This window comes from Heteronotia binoei, chromosome 6 (assembly GCF_032191835.1).
Source record: "Heteronotia binoei isolate CCM8104 ecotype False Entrance Well chromosome 6, APGP_CSIRO_Hbin_v1, whole genome shotgun sequence".
NCBI classification, from domain to species: Eukaryota; Metazoa; Chordata; class Lepidosauria; order Squamata; family Gekkonidae; genus Heteronotia; species Heteronotia binoei.
This window is the reverse complement of record NC_083228.1, coordinates 109119874-109139857: the sequence shown is the minus strand read 5'-3', so window position 1 is coordinate 109139857 and position 19984 is coordinate 109119874. Positions and strand designations below refer to the sequence as shown.

At 42.8% G+C, this 19984-nt stretch overlaps 1 protein-coding gene across 1 annotated transcript in view; it reads right to left on the bottom strand.

The window, feature by feature from the left end:
* Nucleotides 1-15649: 15649 nt before the first annotated feature.
* TSC22D2 (TSC22 domain family member 2) overlaps nucleotides 15650-19984 on the bottom strand; it is a 58229-nt gene continuing 53894 nt past the window's right edge. Inside the window, exon 3 of the mRNA XM_060242337.1 lies at nucleotides 15650-17319. Coding sequence (XP_060098320.1) covers nucleotides 17059-17319 — 261 coding nt within the window. The 3' untranslated portion in view covers nucleotides 15650-17058. The remainder of the gene's footprint in view (nucleotides 17320-19984) is intronic.

Sequence of the window (19984 nt, the reverse complement as noted above, 5' to 3'; positions counted from 1 at the left end):
AGAGAGCCTCCTTGTGAAATGGATGTGTGGGAGATGAAATTGCAATCTGTATGGCAATTTGAGAGGAGCGGAGGGAGTTGTGCAATGGGTCAATTGCAAGGTTATAGGGACACAGCCAGTCACCTGCAAGGTCCTTGAGTCACAAGCTGTGATCCTAAGTCCCTTTGGGGTCATTGTGAACTACAGCCTGGTGCATACAGCAACAAATGCTTTTCCTTATAGTTGACACATACACAATCTAGGTTCAAAAATAATGATGGATTGGATCCTGTGAGCCTGGAATGAAAGAAATGGATAGAAGGATTCTCTCTCCCTTCTCCTCATAGGCTCTTGGAAGAGAAAAGGGCAGAAAAGCATACACCCTAATTGTGTGAGCGCTTCTTTAAAATGAATGAGAGCTCAAGCAAAAGAAGAAATGCGGGCAGGGCAAGGGAAGGCTTCTACTAACTCCACCCCTTTGGTGCAGCCCCTCCCCCTTGCATCCCACTCTTTTCCTGAGGCTCCCTCAACTCTCAAGAGCCGTATCAGAAAGCTGCAGGGAGGGAGATAGTTGGGTGAACTCCCTCCAGTCACTGTTCAGAGGATTCTACCCAGTGTCCAGAACACAACCATTACAGCTCAGTAGTCACTGAAAGCCTTCACTACAGAAGTATGGAACTCAGCCAGGAGGATTCCAGACTTCACCATCACCCTGAGAGGAGCTGGTGTGTGGGTAAGAGTATGAAAACCAGGCAGATGAATCTCAGGTCTCACCTTAACCATAAACTGTGTAGGTGTCCTTAAGCAAGCTGTTGCTTCCCAGCCCTTAGCCTTTGCTCTCCCTGTCTACATAATGGGGATAATAATATTGGCTAATTTTATAGGGTGTTTGTAATGATTACTGAGAATATATCTGAAGTGCTTGGGACACTCAAGAAATTTGGTGGATGCTGCTCCACCTTCCTTCATTTTCTGAAGTAAAACAGGTCAGGACCTATAGGGCCTTCTAGTGTTGACACCCTAAATGTGGAATGCCCTTCCCTGTTGTTGATTTTGTAACCTGGAGCTGATTATTTCTGTACACTGCCCTGAGAACCTGTTGGACATCTGTTATGTACATTCGTGCTCTTGCAGCCTGCAGCGTAGCTGCTAGGCTGCTTGGAGCTGTTTGCCCTCCAGGGTGGGAGAGTTGGCCTGCGCCCTGTTTGGGCGCGCTTTGCTGGGGGCGGGGTTTAGCCGCGTCAACGGCTAGCTCCCCGTCCCTTTCCTCAGTCCCTCGGCGATCGGCCCTCCCACCCACCCTGTCTGCTATGTGGGCATTGCTGGTTGCCTCATTTGGGGAGCCGGGTAGGAATTTTTTACGCCCCAGCTGATTGGCTGGTGCTGGGGTGTGTTTTTCGCCTACCCTGCATAGCAGTGCAGTGGATTGTGGAATTGGCTTTGGGAAGGTGCCTTAAATAGGCGGTCACTTTAGTTGGCAGGTTTTAGGGGTTTAGGACACTATGCGGGTAGAGGAGGACTGTGAAGCATCCCCCCCTTTGGGGGAAATTTGGGGTCTGGCATGATCGGCCTTGGGGTTTGGAGACCCGGGTTGGAGAATGCAGACTGTCCAGGAGGCTCGGCTAGAGGGTGCCTTTCTGCCGAGACGTGCGTCTGGGTTTGGGCCCTCTGGTGCGGGCCTCCCTGCTGGGCCTGCCTGGAGGGAGCTGAGCAGCTCAGCTCCGGAAGGGGGGCTGGGTCCTCGCCCGTTAATGGCAGGGGAGCGGTCGCGGTGACCCCTAGCCCTGGCCAGGCCGCTGGTGGGGTACCCTTGCTGTTCATGTTGTAAGTTAATAAAGTGGCCCAATTTTAATCCAATGCATCGTGTCCGACTCGTTATTCCGACCTTGGTGGGCAAAAGTGCCATCAAGTTGCAATGGACTCCAATCTATGTACTGACCCTGCTTAGCTAACCAAAATCTGTCAAGACTGGGTTACAGTATGTCGCCTTCCCTTTCTGGGCATCTCTTGCTATTAGGATCCTGTTGCCTGTTAATAGGGCCTTGTTAAAAATTCTAACAAAAGTCTCAGGATTGATGATTCACATTTCCTTCATTCTATTCATTTGTCATTTTCACAGTTGTGAGAAATAAGAATGTCAGCATGACACTATATCAGTTCTAAAAACTGCCAACTCCTCCAGTTCTTTGATATCCTTTATGAAGTGTAGGTTAGACATTTAGAAACTCAGTATTCTAGAGGGCAGCACACTGAGGCTCAACTCCTAGGAATTGTGCGTGGAAGGAGTTCATGGAATAGATCTGTTCTTTCCTGTGCAGACTTCTAGGCATCATCCAAAGGCTGCTCCTAAGATTGGGGGGAGGGGCACTTGGGAATAGAGCAGAAATGTGACCTGTTGAACACATGAAGTTGCCCTGTACTGATTCAGACCATCGGTCCATCAAGGTCAGTACTGCCTGCTCAGACTGGCAGTGGCTCTCCAGAGTCATAGGTTGGGAGTCTTTCGCATCACTTACTACCTGACTCTCGACCAGTGAGCTTTGCAGCCCCCTCCCCTTGCCATTTGTATGTGCAGAACACAAAACAAGAATCAGTTGCAGTTGCCCCATTCCATTATTGCGAAAGATCTTGGGTGAAGGGCTGGGCTATAAATATCTTTAATGAATAAAATGTGTAAGTGCTATTATTGTCATTAATCCCGTAATATTTTTAACATGCATTTCACGATTAATCGAGACAAGAGATTTATGGGCTTTTATTTAACACGCTGCCTACACCTACATTCAAGATTGCTTTCGCAGTATATTTACATAATGGCAGCATTCCCACTGAAGAAAAGCTTATTAAATCCCATTGTGAATTATAAATGACAATCTACACACTTTTCTTCAAAGGGGGGGAGGGGTAAATGTATGATGGACATCAGTACAGATTCATATAACCCAGTTTTACAGGTAAATACCTGTTTACCAACCCACATGGGTGAAACTCCTCCCCAGTTACCTTTTTTGTCCTTCAGAATGCAAAGAGCAGTGACTCTACAACCTTCTCCTGTTTGAACATGTCACACCTGCACATTAGTAAACAACAGCCTCAAAGTATAGTCACTTTCTTCTTAACAGTTTTCTCCCGTAAACAAAAAGCACCTGGAATATAAAATAATGCCAGCTCAATCAGCTGATTTTTGCATTTAGGCTCTTTGGAAAAACTTCGATCATGTGGTTGGGAACAGTTGGAACAGTCCCCCCCCCCCCCCCCCACTGCCAGACGTTACATATCAAGGTTGAAAAAAATGCCCTATGCATTTCCCCAGAAAACACTGATCTTACAAAGTATTAAGTGCTCTGGAAAAATATGGCCCTCATGTAACAGAAAGATGACTCAATAACATTCTACAGAACCAATGTGTGATAATATGCAAAAGGTGGTAGTGGAAGAAATCAAAATAAACAAAATTTCCCTGCTTATGAAAGTATCAAGGCTTGGAGTTATGTTCCCAGCTATGGGCAATGTTCCCTCTAAGCTGTGGAGTCTTGAGAGCAAAAATTCTGCTTTGTGAGCTACTGGCATTAAATGTGTGAGCTACTGCACATATTAGTTTGCTCTGGGGCCTTTTTTCCTGAGCTAAGTGAAAAAATGTGTGAGCTGGAGAATTAACAAAACTGAGCTAGCTCACAATAATTCATCTTAGAGGGAACACTGGCTATGGGGGCTGTGAAACACTGACTTCAGACACCAAAAACAAAGGATGTAAATTTTTCCAGTGCAGTAAACAGGGGTTTTTCAGGGTCATGTCAGGAGGGAAACACACATGAAGCTCCTTTATACTGAATCAGCCCATCAAGGTCAGTATTCAACCTGTCCATGGCTCTTCAGTGTCTCAGACAGATGTCTTTTAAGTCATCTACTGCTTGGACCTTTTAACTGGTAGGGTTGCCAATCTCCAACTGGGGGCAGGGGATCCCCTGGTTTGGAGGCCCTCCCCCCACTTCAGGGTTAGCAGAAAGCCAAGGGGGAAATAGCCACTGGGTGCTCCATTATAATACCCTATGAAGACTGGTCCCCATAGGGTATAATGGAGAATCTATTTGGGGCTCTGACAGGACTGTTTTTTGAGGCAGAGGATCAAATTTCAGCATAGCACCTGGTGCTTCTGAAAATACTCCCCCCCCCCCCCCGTAAAAAGATTGAACCAGGGGGTTCAATTCTACAAGCCCCAAAAGAAGGTGCCCCCATCCTCCATCGTTTCCAATGAAGGGAAGGCATTTAAAAGGAGTGTGGTCCCTTTAAATGTGATGGCTAGAACTCACTTAGGAATTCAATTGTGCTTGTCACAACCTTGCTCCTGGCTCCACCCCCAAAGTCTCCAGGTATGTCCTGAGTCAGACCTGGCCACTCTGTTAACTAAAAATGCTGAGGACTGAACCTGGGACCTTCTGCATGCAAAACAGAGGCTCCTTCACTGAGCCACAGCTGCAAAGGAAGGTTTACACACCCTTTTCCTGTGTGCAGAAGTCTCAGCCTGAACTGGGCCTTTGTGTGCTTAAGAGGTACAGAAATCCAGAACACCTTTCCAGTCTGAGCACTTCTGGCACCCTAGGCAACCAGTTGTCCTCCACCTTCTGCACCAAGGCACATGGAGAAGCCACTGCCTACCTTTACTCCCCCAGCTGCCCTGCAGTAGCACTTGCCTTCCTTGCCCTCCACCCGCAAAAGTGCCACACAAAGGTTGCTGCCCTCCCCAATACTCCTCACCAGGTCAAGGCAGGGCAGAAATGCATGACCTACCCATCTCATCCTCTTGAGCAGTGGTGAAGGGGCTAGGGAAGGAGGAATAGGGCCAGCCCCACCCTGTCAATGTCCTCCCAGTGCAGGGAGGAAGGAAGGAAAAGAAAAGGCTCCTCATGACTGCCCACTGGGGCTAGCTGCATCTCCTGTGCTGTTGCTTACTGAACCAGACGAGTGGGAGGCACAGCGTTTGTTGGTGCCTCCTCAAGGCTTACAGCTGCCTAGTGGACAGACCAGCCCAGCAAGAATACCTTTGTAAAGAGTTCAGTCGGCCCTCATGCTGAATAAGTAGTGATCTACCAAATTTTGCAGTCTGTTTCAGAAGTGCACTTGCAGATGCCAGCCCCTCAAGCTTGGATTCACCAGAAGAGTTCCTTATGCACCAGCATCCTTGCACAAGCAGAAGTATGAAGAGAAGCTCACATTAGCACCTTGCACTAAGTGAAACATCGCATATCCTGATCTACTTTTTGACTTGCACAAAATGTTCTGCAAGAAATTTCTGGGCATTATAAGATAGTGGGCGGAAACCACTAAGCATTGCACAAGATCTTGAACAAGCAGAACTACTCCACTTGCACATTGCTGGATTCAAGTTTCCTTGACACATCAATTTAGGAGCTACGTAGCTGAACAAAATTTATGCTGTCCAATGCTGCCACCTCCTGGCTAGTCAGCCATAGAGGGTTTGAAAATCTTCCAGATAAGAAAACAATCCCAAAAACAGCCTGGTGGTGAACCATCAAGATAAATTAGCAAAGCTGGAAAAAAAAAAAACTAATCTAATGGCTGCCAATTCCACTATTGTGCTTTTACAAATTCTATAAAATACTGTTCTTCTAGCTCTGTAGATGAATATGAGTATACTTAAGTCTGGCCTGCAGACAACTAGAAGCAACTAGATAGCAAATAGTATTTTAAATGCAAAAGAATGTTAGTCTTTGGAGTTTAATCTTTGAGGCACAATATTACAGCTAGATTCTCAATGTGAGGCCACCATCCTTGAATGTATGGGTAGGTGAAGTTTTTTCCATCTCTCTTACTTTCAGACCACTTCTGTGCATGGGGTGCATGTGGGAAGGAAATGAAAGGTCCCCTGTGCAAGCACCAGTCGTTTTCGACTCTGGGGTGATGTTGCTCTCATGTTTTCACGGCAGACTTTTTAACAGGGTGGTTTGCCATTGCCTTCCCAGTCATCTACACTTCCCCCCCAGCAAGCTGGGTACGCATTTTACAAACCTCGGAAAGATGGAAGGCTGAGTCAACCTCGAGCTGGCTACCTGAAAACCCAGCTTCCCCCAGGGATCGAACTCAGGTTGTGAGCAAGAGCTTAGAACTGCAGTACTGCAGCTTTAACACTCTGCGCCACGGGGCTCATCTGAACTATTGCACTAATCCAGCCCACCCCATCAGCAAACAGCTATTCAAGATTTTTGTATTCCATCACTTTTTGTACTGGAATAATCCAGAGCAACAAGGAATTCTTCCCCTATGAATTAATTAACATATGGCATTGAGCCAGTATGGTGTAGTGGTTAAGTGTGTGGACTATAATCTGGGAAAACTGGTATGATGTAGTGGTTAAGAATATGGACTCTTATCTGGGAGAACCTAGTTTGATTCCCACTCCTCCACTTGCAGCTGCTGGAATGGCCTTGGGTCAGCCATAGCTCCCGCAGAGCTGTCCTTGAAAGGGAAGCTTCTGTGAGAGCTCTCTCAACCACACCTACCTCACAGGGTGTCTGTTGTGGGTGGAGATGTAAAGGAGATTGTAAGCTACTCTGAGATTCAGAGTGTAGGGTGGTGAATAAATCCGCCTTCTTTGCTTGTGTCAGCAATTTTTGAGTTGTTGAACAGTAGATTCAGGATGGTCAAAAGAAAATATTTCTTTATACAATGACTGATTAAAATGTCAAATTTACCACCCAAGGATGTAGTGATGGTCACAGTAATGGTTGGCTTTAAAAGGTTCATGAAGGATATAGGACCATCAGTGGCTACCAGCTGTGGTGACTATAAAGGAAACCTCCACATTCAGAGGCAGTAGCCCTCAGTACCAGTGCCAGGAGGCAACATCAAGGGAAAGACTCAGCTTCTATGCCAGAGGTCCCTAACCTATTTGAGCCTGTGGGTGCCCCTGGAATTCTGACTGTGGTGAGTGCAGCCACAAAATGGCTGCTGCATGGGGCGGAGCCAGCCACAACATGGCTACCACAGCTTATCTTCAGACACACAGTGAAGAACCTTGTGCTGTAGTGGCAGCTGCTGCCAAAGCAAAATTAAATTAAAACATCTGCAAAGGCAATCAAATCCCCAATAGCCAATCAGGAGCCTTGCTGAGTAAAAGCCCCATCTGGATCTGTCAACTTTCTAAAAACACTTGGCAGGTTCCATGGCACCCAGGGGCAACATATTGGGGACTCCTGCTCTATGCTGTGTTGTTGGCTGTCCAGAGTAACTGGCTAGCCACTGTGTGAGGCAGGATGCTAGACTAGATGGGCCCCCTGGTCTGATCCAGCAGGGCTCATCGTATGTTGTCTCCATTCCCTTGGTTGTGGGGGTCAACACTTTTTTTTCAAATATCAAGGCTATACTAAATGAGCTGCAGTAATGGTATTCAGAACAAATTGCTATAATCTTTTTGGCACCTTTGCTACAGCAACAATTTCTGGATTAAGAAGGATTTCCATATCCACCCCATATGAAATTGTTTTAATTACCATCTTCTAATTGCCAGCTCAATTGCAGCTCCTCCACATATGGAGAAAGGAAGCACTTGCTTCCTCACAAAGCCAACAGTTAATTTCAGTGTTATAAATTTTAGCAACTTTGTTGGTTGAAATATGCCATTGTAAGCCATTTTTATAATATTTTCTCTCATTATAAAACTATCTGAGAAGGTAAAAAAACACTTTAGTAAACCAAAGGGACAAAATCTAATCTGACAGTAAAATCTTTTCACCACTTTTTCATAACCCCCTGTGCAGCTTTACAACTTAAATCCAAGGAAAAGGAAAGAAAAGGTCCCCTGTGCAAGCACCAGTCGTTTTCAACTCTGGGGTGATGTTGCTTTCACAGCATTTTCACGGCAGACCTTTTTACGGGGTGGTTTGCCATTGCCTTCCCCAGTCATTACACTTTCCCCGCAGCAAGCTGGGTACTAATTTTACCGACCTCGGAAGGATGGAAGGCTGAGTCAACCTGAAGCCAGCTACCTGAATCCAGCTTCTGCCAGAATCGAACTCAGGTCATGAGCAGAGGGCTCTGACTGCAATACTGCAGCTTTACCACTCTGCGCCATGGGACTCTTCTTTAAATCCAAGAGAACATACTAAATATAACATGTCAAATGTTTTCCATTTCCTAACATCAACTCTTCAAATGCCATGGAAACTTGCAGCATTCTATCAGATCTTATTGCTGTCTTAGGGCAACCTGAGCAAGGGCCTTCCAAGGGAAGTGAGAAGCAGAGGTGGTTTGCCATTGCCTTCCTCTGCAGGGTCTTCCTTGGCTGTCTCCCATCTAAGTACTGACCCTGCTTAGCTTCTGAGATCTGACAATATCAGTCTATGCTGTGCTGCCTTCCCTCCAGATCTTATTGCAGGTAACAAAAAACATTTTATTCTTCTTTTCCTTTCAGGTTTTGAAAAAATTTCATAATTTTTGCTTGATCTGCAACAACATGCCTTATGCCTGATTCTCCAAATGCACAAATAGTCCCTGTAGTTTGAGAGAAAAGAATGTGTACTTTAAACAGGATACAATGTGCAGTGCCCATGAAACATGCTTCACAGTGGTGAGGAAGGAAACAGAATGTTAAACATTCGAGAAAGTGCAAATGAAGGTGATGAAGGGAAAGGACAGTGTGATCTGCAAAGGGAGACTTTAGTGGAAACTCAGATTTTCACTCAATAGGCACAGGACATGCTGCCAGAGGTTGTTGAATACACATTTCACTGAGTTTCTCTCAACAGCAGCTCTGATAGCAACTGAAGGTCCTGGCAGATATATGGAGGAAGAATAAGGATCGAGTATGCAACAAGGAACTTTCATGAGTGATCTTAATCAAGGGGGCCCATGTATTGCTTCAGCTTTTTGCAGTCTGTCAGCTAAATTTAAATCAGTGTGGAGAAATGCAGAGGACGTGTAAGCATAGATTCTCAGAAAAGAGTTGCAGGAAAATGGATAAATGAAAGGTCGCATTCTCACTGAAAAAAATGATCAGCATATAAGGGATGGGCACAGTTTTATTCATGTTTAGCTCAAAATCACAGATAGTTTCATTCAGATAATTTATTCTTCTGAAGTCATGAAAGAAGGCACAGTCAGATCAGATTTTTAATAGTTACTTTCTGAATGCACATGCTTTTCTTCAAGACTTTGTGGTATAATTCCTGCCTTTTCCCCAGAACAAGTGTTATGTTCAATGAAGTTATATGAGAATATCCTAGAGTTCACCTTAGCAGCGTGGTATAGGGGTTAGTGTTAGACTAGGACCTAGGGGACCCAGGTTCAAATCCCTGCTCTACAATGAAAGCTTGCAGGGTAACTTGGACCAGTCACTCTCAGTCTAACCTAGGGCTACCAACCTCCAGGTTGAATCAAGAGAAGTTACAACAGAGTTCTAGATCAGGAGTGGCCAACGGTAGTTCTCCAGATGTTTTGGCCTACAACTCCCATCAGCCCCAGCCATTGGTCATGCTGGCTGGGGCTGATGAGAGATGTAGGCAAAAAACATCTGGAGAGCTACCATTGGACACCCCTGCTCTAGATTAAATTTCCCTAGAGAAAATGCCTATTTTTTTTTGTGTGGGGGGGATTTTGTTGCATTACACTTCACTGAGGTCCATCCCTCCCTCCCTTCCCAAACCCCACATCCCAGTCCTCCAGTTTGCCGGGAATTTCCCAATCCAGAGCTGGCAACTTTGCCTCTTAAGGGTTGTTGTGACCAGGGGTCATTTTGTAGAAAAAGAGGTGCCAGAGCTCATTAGCACATCTCCTTTGCATAACTAATTTGCACATGCCACATACCCCTGACATCACCGGAAGGTGTACGAAATTATATCAGCTCAGCATCTACCTTAAAATGTTTCTTGAATTATAATTGTCCTAATAAAAGCTTACTCCCATCATACTTTTTAAATTACTTTCTCCTATGTGGCCACAGTGGCATGATGAAGATTTCCATCTGTCTGCTTTATGTTTTGGTTAGTTTCCCATTTTTTTTGTGTGTGGGGGGGGGGAATACTAGAAAGTTTGTCTAATCTTAGAGTTCAGCAAAATTCTCACAGGTTTGAACAGTGGAGCCCAGAAGCAAGTATTGGAGCGGTGATGGGCGGGAGGTAAGAAAGAAAGAGCACAATAAAATTTAGAGGTTCCGGAGCTCTGCTTCTGTGAGCTCCTGTCCAAAATGAGGCCTGGTTATGAGAATAAAAGGGGGGGGAGGAAGCTGCTTTAGGTCTTGGTGGGGAAGAATCGCAGCGTATAAATATGGAAATGAATGAACAGAGTTCTATTAAAGTTGTCCTCTCAAAAATAGATGAATGCACTGTGGGAAAGGATGAAACAGGCTTCCCCCCATCTTACTCATACAATAAAGACTAATGCTGTTAAGTTACTGTTGTGAACATAGATTTAATTCCATTTGCACATTACATCATCCAAGAAGCTCAGGAGACTGCAAGCAGGTAGATCCCATTTGATCCTCACACAGGGTTACCAAAAAGTCTGGAGAAGAATGGCCTGTCTCTTTTAATGGAGGGTTAATGCATGGAAATCTGCAGCTGAAACCTTTCAAGGCATGGAGGTAAATTACAACACTGGAATAGGATTCCCCCCCCCCCCCTCCAGGCAATTGGGTAACCCTACCTCACAGACAAGCAAACTTGTGGACTGGATGAAAATTTCCCGAGGCCACCCATCAACCTTTACAGGTTGGATCCTACCAGCTCTCTTGTTGATACTTACTGCACGTAGCTCAAAAGCCATTGTTTGACTAGTCCCTCCTTGCTAGAGCTCTAGCGCACTCTTTTGGCATTGTCCAAGTGGATCCCATGATCCACAGCACAGCCTTCTCAGAGGTCAAAAGAGTTCCCCTTCTCTGTCTTGTGCCAAAAGAAAAGTTGATAGGATCCAACAGAATACTGAGTCCAAATCTCCCAAATTCACAAGAAGAATTCTATCCATTATGCTAAATGCTTGATCACAGAGAGAGAAAGAGCTTCCATGCAAATACGATGGATTCCATGCAAGTTTGTTTTAAACCTTCCTACCACCAGATGGAGATAAAGCACAAGGTAGACAGTTGGGGACTCAATAAAACACAAGGTGAGGGCATGCCATAAAAAGGCCTCAAAATATTATTTGGGTTGGTCCTACATGATTTTTTTGGTGCTGTTGATGGATTCTCTTCTCAGCACTCAGCTGCAAGGATTACAATGGGTTTCCATACAGCACTTGAAATGGCGCTATATTTTCTATCCATGTCAGCAAGTTTCTGCTGTTAGGTTTACTTCAAAGCAAGCATGGGTCGGCAAATTTCTCTTCCTTCTGACAACTGTCCCTTTATATACTAACTGCTCTGCTGCTTGGAAGTTAGTTAACGACTTCATGTTCATTCAGGATCCAGAATGAGAAACTGCAACAAGCGATTGCCCACCACCTCCTGCAAGAGTTCATGCAAGGGGGAGATGTTAAACAATATTTTTCCAATGGCAATCCCACCACTGCCCCCATTAGGGTTGCCAGCTCCAGGTTGGGAAATATCTGGAGATTTTTGGAGTGGAGCATAAGAAGGGTGGAGGTTTGGGGAGGGAAGGGATTTAAGTAGGATATAATGCCATCGAATACACCTTTGCCCCCTACTATTACTGCTGGTTCTCCAGAGCTGATCTTGTATTGAAATAAAACTCTGAAGTTGAATACACCTTCCGAAGTGGCCATTTTCTCCAGGTGAACTGATCTCTGCTGCTGATCTCTAGACATCTCCTGGAGGTTGGCAACCCTAAGTCCACCCCAGTCTGTTTTTGACCTTCTCACTCACTGCTTAGGAGCAGCTTTCCAGCGAGTAACTGGAGACTGCCCTGCCCTGGATAGCCCAGTCATCAGATCTCTACACAAAGGTGGGCTAATAGCAAACCACCTTTGAACATCTCTTGCCTTGAAAACCCCACTGGGTCGCCATTAAGTCAGTTGTGACTTGGAACCAAAAACAAGCAAAAAACTGGGGGCTGTAGCAAGAAAGGAAACTTCTCTGTTCTAAGGATCTGAGGGGTACTCATGCTGATGGAATAACTGGTTGCTTTGTGAATGACAGTTCCAGATAATGTTCCCTGTTTGACACTATTGTTTTCACGTTTCCTTCTTCAGAGGTTCCCAAGTCCTCTTTCAATTCAGCGGGCACAGTGGACTGGAAACCTTGGGTTCCAGTGCAGGGAAGCTTAACATCGAATTGCTTTCACCCATGAAACTTTACCTCAGACTCTGAAGACATGCTGCTTGCCTGAGAGTAGATAATACTGACCCAGAAAGATCAATAGCCTGACTCAGTATAATGCTGCTTGATATGTAGATCAGGGGGAGGGTTGTGGTTCCATGATACAGCATCTACTTTGCATGCAGACTGTCTTTGGTTCAGTCCCTGGCACCTCCAGTTAAAAGGATAGGTACTGGGTGACACCGGTCTGTGGCCCGGGGATTTTGGACCCCTGTTCTAGGCCTATGAGAAGGACACAGGAACCAAGATCTCTTGTGTTGTTTTCTCCCACCACCTCTGAACATAAAATTTATCCTATCCTCCATAAAGTTGTCTAATACCTTTCCTAAATGCTTCTCAGCTAAGGATACCAGGGATGAAGCTGAAATGTGTAGAATGTCTGCATGCTGTAGCCAAGCTTCAGCTCCTCTCTGTAAGGACTACCTTCAGGACATTTTGCCCCTCAACCATGTCCAAAGCTACTGTACTTAAGAGGTTAATAGTCCTACGGAATTTAATGTGCGAAATCAAGCCCTTCTCACTTTCATTTTCCTACCTTTCAAGAACCACCAGGATTTTATCCAGTCTCCTGTTCAAAGCCAATAGCAGTAAGATGAACAGAGGAACTGATGTCCTTACTTCTGTTTGCCTGCATCAAGGCTTCTGTCTAGTACCAGTATCCTTTTTGGTCAGGATTTTTTTTGGGGGGGGGGGGATGCAGAAGCTGTTTTCTCACATGCACAGACAGCTGGAAGGTATTGCTGAATAGTGCTAAAAAGCCCCCAACTGGCAGGTAGACCCAGAAGCAGGGAGCAGCTGGCATGGCTCCTCTCTGTGCATTCATATTACAGAAACCCTCCCCCCACAAATGCTCAAAAGGTTTTGTTTTCTTTGTTAGCAGCTACCATGTGATGCAAACACTGACTGCAGCAGTTGATTGACTAAGCTGGTGCTGTCACACTGAACACAAAGAGACGGCTTTGCAACCGGCTTTGCAACCATCGGGAGCTGGCTGATATGAATGAAGACTAGCAACAGCACATATAAACAAACAATAGCATTTCTCTCCATGGCCCTAACTCTTCTTTCGCCAAGCAAAGGAAACATTTTAAATTATTTTGGAATTGAGATGTAAATCTTGGCCCTATGTCAATGGTTATCATTTATTCCAGCTTTGATCATATGCACAGCAATTAACTTGGAAACGGATCTATTTGGTCTTGATGAGTTGCAGCAACAGTGTTGGTGTAAGGGGTAAAAACGTTTTTTTTTGTAGAATTGTAAAGAACTGGGAACAGGAAAAAGAGCAAGAGAGCACCACAAAAGTCCTCTGTGATCCCACAAACACTTCATTGTTGTTCACCTTTCAGCTGCAACACAGACCCCTGTAGTGGCCCAAAACATGTCTAGACTATAAGGGTCACACAGCAAGTTTACCTTGAAATAAGGAAGTTTAAATAATTAATAATGGTCTGGTGCAGACATTATGTTCTCGATCCTACTAGAGATTGGGATGTGCCGTAATCTTCTCTTCCACTCTCATATGTGAATGCCTCCTCCCCATCATTATTTTTCATCCCCAAGAACAGGATTTGAGGGGACATTCTGGGCTGCTACAGGAGGTGGGGGACACTGGGAACTGGGCTCTATGGGCAGAAGTTCTTGCACTGATGGAAATGCTAGGTTAAATCCAACCTATTGTTCTCCAATTTATTCACTGTTGGTTTGTATTTTATTCTGTTCTTATTGCATTGTTTTAATAGCATAATCTTCCTTGAGTCTGCAAAAAAAAGCAGACTATAAAATATATAAATATTTCAACACAGTGGCTCAGATCCTGCAGGAAAACTTCCACCAACAGAGTGGGACTTCTATTACTTCTGCTCCAGAATGGGGGGAGGGGAGAGAATCTCCTCACAAACATGAAATTTGACAAGTCACCCTTACACTAGTTAATAAAACCATAATTAGGCTAAGCACAGTGTAGCTTGATCCAGTTGTACTTCAAGTTGTACAAAATCTTTTACCCTGTGTTGTTTAATGCTGAGCCCCTCTTAGTAGCAGCCAACAAAAGGCATACAACCCACATTCCACCAAGGCCATCTCTAACTTACGAGCATACCTTTGCCACTGTCATTATTTAGCAATTCACATAGAGGTTGTTCAATTAAGCACAAAAGATTTTCTACAGGAAAAACCATTGTTGAGTCAGGCTTGTCACCCAATCCAGAGTTGGACCACTGACCCCTTCGGTGCTTAGTAATGTATTTGGGCAGATCATGGATAAATTGTGCTTGTTAAAACTCAAGCAGCCGCTGTTTTTACTGGAATGTAGGTTATTTACCTGCCTTCAGCTTTAAGCAATGCCTACATTTTGCTTCACATCAGCTTCTTGGAATATTGCCCAAAATGAAGTTTAAAGGGGGTAACACCCCCCTTCCAAAAAACTCTACCATCTCCAGGGTTTAGTTCATTGAGCACTGGGTGGCAAGCAGAGCAGCAGTGCTTTGTGTTGTATTCAATTGGTAACTTGCCAATTCTCCAAGGCCCATTTAAATTAGATGCTACAAAAGACATGTGTGAATTGTTGCCTCAGTGGTATGGTCTTAGAGATGTGGCAGACTTTGCAGGGAGTTTATTAGCATTACTTCATTAGACATCTGCACTCTACTAAAACCACAGGCAGTGAGCTAGGAGGGTTTTAAGAATGCAGTATTTAAATTTACATGAAACTACAATGGAAAACATGAGTTGAACTATAAAATATAGTGAAAAATCCTTCTCAGATGCTGGAACACTTAAGAGTATATTGTGTCTTAGGTATTCTACACACATTAAATGAGTACTGTATACTAACTGCTTTAAAATATGTTTCTCCCGTTTATTTACAGAAACACAAAGAATACAAAATTCAGGTTTGTAAACAGGCAGCACCCTATCCCCTACCCCATTCAATGTCACAAGATCAACAATATTCGTCATCCTTGGTTAAAATGAAACCATTTGTGCTCCTAAAAGTCAGGGTATCCCATTTTGATAAGGAAGAAAGTTTAGGTGCAGAGAAGCAGATGTAGATGGCCACTGATAGCCCACTCTCTGTCCCTAATAGCAGGTTCAAGCATTAAATATGAAGCAGGCCTAAGAAAACAAACCTATGAAGGATTATTAAACATTTGAGGTACCAACAAAAACTGTATGATGAATATTTGATAATCCTCATCTCAATTAAGGAAACAGTGCAATCCTAACACCACATCCTAGGTCAAGGCCCAATGAATAGGCCCATGTAGGATTCCATGTGGACCTGATTCATCAGGATTGCTCGCCATCTCCTTCAATAATCAGTTCTTTTCAGGTATATTTTACACTATGCTATCTTCACATTCTGAACACATGTGGAGCCAGATCTTTCAACAAAACTGCAGTTTAATTTCAGAAAGTGTTAAAATATATTGTACATCAATTTCTGACATACTACGTTAGTATACACAAATGATGGTCTCTTGAAACTGTATTTATGAAATGTACATTTTAATTTAAATACTCAGTATACACTGCACTTAATCTGCATGTTGCATTTATTAAATACATTAAAATCTGCAATGTAACAAAACGTTTTCTGCATACGAAATTCAAAACACCATTTTAAATGAACAAAAGATGGCTCACTTCATTTTTTTTTAAACTAGTGTGTAACACACACCAGCTCAGCTCCACCAACACTAGCTGTTCTTTCTTTTTTATTTGACATTGTTCACAGACTATTACATATCACAATAAGAGTGCTGGATAAAACATGAGGTACGAAAGTGGTTCAAAGATTATAGGTCATGCAGATCATGCTAGACAGCAAAGAAAAATGTGAATGAGAACACTAAATAAAAATACATAAAGAATGTGCATTATAAAATAAAAACTCAATTACACAGCTTTGCTTCTTTGGTTACAAAGTAGGTTGAACAATTTCACAGCTTTTTATTCCCACCCAAAAAAAAAAAAATACGAAATGTCAAAAAGCAGAGGAATCATGGCAATTTCTCTATTAGAAAGTAGAAACAGAAATGAGCAAAGTTTTCTTCATCAAAATAGCCCATCAATTATTATCTCACAATGACTGGTGACTACCTGTACAGATGCACTATGGTCTTCATACTTACACTATACAAAAATTTACATTCAAGCTGGGTCTTAACTACTGAAAATAAATACCAAAAGGTAAATTGCCATTAGTGTTAGAAATATGCCAGGATTCTTTTGTTCAATTATTGCCTAAACATTTTATCTATTAAACTCAATCCTGTCTATCATTTTTTTTTACTGATACTTACATTTATTTTAAAAAAATTAAAAGTTCTGTGACATTGTTCATGTACATTATGAATAGCAGCCCTGTAATAAATAAAACACAAATAAATGAAACTAATGTAGGCAAATGTTATTTGTAATTGAAAGGACAGTGGCTCTAAAGATGAGTTGTTACTACATGGAAAAGCAAGGCTCAAAGCAATCCATGAGTAATGGAAACCTTGAAGAGCCTCACCAAAGCTCTTAAAGACCCCACTCATGCGCACCAAATAAATGCAGATTTTTGCATTATAACTCCTTCTACCATTTCCCTTGTGCACTGATGGCTTAATTGGACACCAACTGTGCAGTATGACATCTCAGTGAGGGAAAAGATCTTGTAGAATGATTGTCTAATACTGAAAAGGCCAAAACACACAACTGAAGCATGGCTACTTGCTTTCATATAAAGTGGAAAGAACACCAGTGGCACACAAGGACAGATTGCTTTCAGTTTCGAGGCAAGAGAGCTTTTATGCTGAGGAGACATTCGGCTGCTGCGGAGGTTGCGTTGGCTGCGGAGGCTGTGCTATCGCTGTTTGTTGTTGAGAAGTGCTACTAGGGTTGGCCTGTTGGGTTGAGAGTTGGGATAACTGATCATTGTTTGAGAGAGATTTTAACAGTGCATTTTCTCGTTCAAGTAAAGAGTTTCTTTCAACTAATTCTTTTATTTGTTCCTTCAGTACTTCCACTTCTTCTCTGACTGCATACATCAAATGGCTTTTCACCAAATCCTGTAAATGGTAAATCAGCTGTTAGACCTTCTGTTCCAGACTCTTGATTTAGTCAAAAGTATTGGTTATATTTCTACTGTCAACTAAATGTGGATCCCAGCAATACAAAAACACAAGTTTAATTACAGAAGTCAAATACAGCGTAAAATTGCTACGAAACAGCCAGTTCTAAAACAAACTCTAGCTTGATAGTTTCAGGTATGTTTTTGGTGGTGAGAATCCATTAGCTACTGGCATTTGGGATTCCATGCTACTTAACATGAAAAGGATCATCTGGAAACTTGGATTAGAGCATCATCTATATGTGGACGATGATGCTCCATTTTCTCCTTCCTTGTGTCTGACTCCAGGAACTCCTGAAGCAGTATTTGGCAGAGGTAAAGGGCTGGGTGTAGGAAAAAGGCTGAAACCAAAGTGCTGTTAGTCAATAAATAAATCCATGTGGGATTAGGTAAACAATGTTTTTTGGATACAACTGCACTCCCTTTAAGCACACTTGGTCTTGGATATGGAACTTTTAGAAAAATAAGCAGTATGGATAGCCAAGAATACTTTTTGCTAGCTTTGACTTCTCTGCCTTTCCTAGAAAGGGCAGCTCTAGTCATAGGTCCTAAAATCCAGATTAGAAAACATAATACGGTCCATGTGTCACTGCCTTTAAAAGATGTCTGGAAACTACCAATTGGTAAGAGCAAGGTTCCTAATGGGACCCAATGTGAGAGAGCACTTAACCAGCTTCACTGATGGTCAGTTTGTTTTTCAGTAAAACTTCCAAGTGCTGGTGATAAATTCCTAATTGGTATGGGACTAGGGTATCTAAACAGAATGAGACTAGGGTATCCAAAGACCTTTATCTTAAGACAAGGAGGGCTTACTATGTGTCCAGCTCTGACTTCAAACTGGTTGGCACATGAGCATAGCTTTTTTATAAACTATGCCCAGATTTATCCATCCTACCCAGCTTGCCTGGCTCATTCCTCATGTTCTGATGCCATACTAAAACATTTTTTATTTTGAACGGCATCTGGAGGCATATACATTTGGTGACTACAGCTACTTGCTATTCACATGATGACTGGTTTTAATTGATTATTTTTTATCATGCTTTGAGCCATCTTTAGATTTTGGGATTTCATTTTGATGGAATTTGATTTTTATACATTGTAATATATTTGTATTTTTTTCTTATTTGTGAGCCATTTTAAATTTTATTTATATGCACCTTCAAGTACATGTGAATGTGGCATTCAGGAACCACATTGTTCAGTAGAGTCCTATTCTCAAAAGGGATGGACTTCTTTGTGATACCCAACATTTTTGCTCCAAAGCTATTTAAGCAGTGCTCTAGTTCAGAGACCCTCTAAAATGCTGACCAAAGATAACACAAGCTTGTAACACTGAGTATCTTGTATTTCAAAATACTTGTGTGATGGATTAGGCTGAGCAACTGGGGATGACCAAGGCCATCAAGCAAACTTCATGGCCAAAACAGGGAACAAACACATTTGTGTCATGTAAGCAGCTCAAACAGGAAAACAGCTAAACTGGAAAGTGGGCTCTTCTTTCTTATAAACTGTCAGTGCACCGTCAAAACTTCCAGAAGTTATGTACAGCAAACTTAACAATTGTCAGATGAGCTTCCCATCTTCACTAGCCTTGTAAAGCTTCAGTTTTCTTATTTTGTGTGTGGAACATGTTTGAGGACCTGTGCCACAGACAAGGCCTGTTTTACAGAAACTCTCCTCAGTGCTACTTAGAGTATTGTTGGTCACCTGTACAGTCACCCCAAATCTGTCAGAATATTTAGCTTGAAATGCTGTACATTCTTCATGATTATGCACAAATGATGCTTCTGCCTGCTCTTGCTTGTTTGAGTGACACTAACGTTAACAGCGCTGATACTGTGGAAAATAATCCACTTGCATTGAAGGCTTTCCAGCAGTTCTGTGCTATGATACCTATCCATGAATACTTATTAAAAGCAGGAGCCTGTCCAACCTGAAACTTCAAGTAACAGACTTGTATAAAACAAGCCATAAATTAATTTCTACTGCAGAACTCCAAGAAAGGGCTTCCATGAGCTCCTTCAGTTTGAAGTCCACTCACAGAGTGCAGCCAATCAAGAAGCTTGATCAGTTAATAGCAAATAATCAGCTAGTCAAAGGAATATGCATACTTCATACTCTGAAGTGTTATTCTTGCCAACATTCACTTACATTTTATGTAATAACAGGTAAAACTCATGCCATCTACTATCTACCCCTAGGATTTTCACATGGTTCTTTAAAAGGCTAGGGATTTCTTCTGTCTTTTCTGCTCTAAACTTTAATGGCTGGAGGAAAGTAGCTTGAAAATGCAACTGACATTTATCTTTGTAACACAAGAACCCTAAATGGACTAAGTTCTCAAACAGCATGATTTTAAAATCCAAAGTGTTGAATATCTAACTCATCTCAAGACAATTTTAACAATCAATGGCAAACTGTCTGGTTACACATTACACTGCTGGCTCTAAAGTAATAGCATTTCTCAACTGCTTTTTGTGCAAGCTAAAATATTCAGAAGTTGGTGTGATGTGTATCAAGTTTACTGCAATTGTTTATCAGTTTATGTACACATTTTTATTGCATGATGAACATACAGGGGACTAGCAATTCATCTTTTA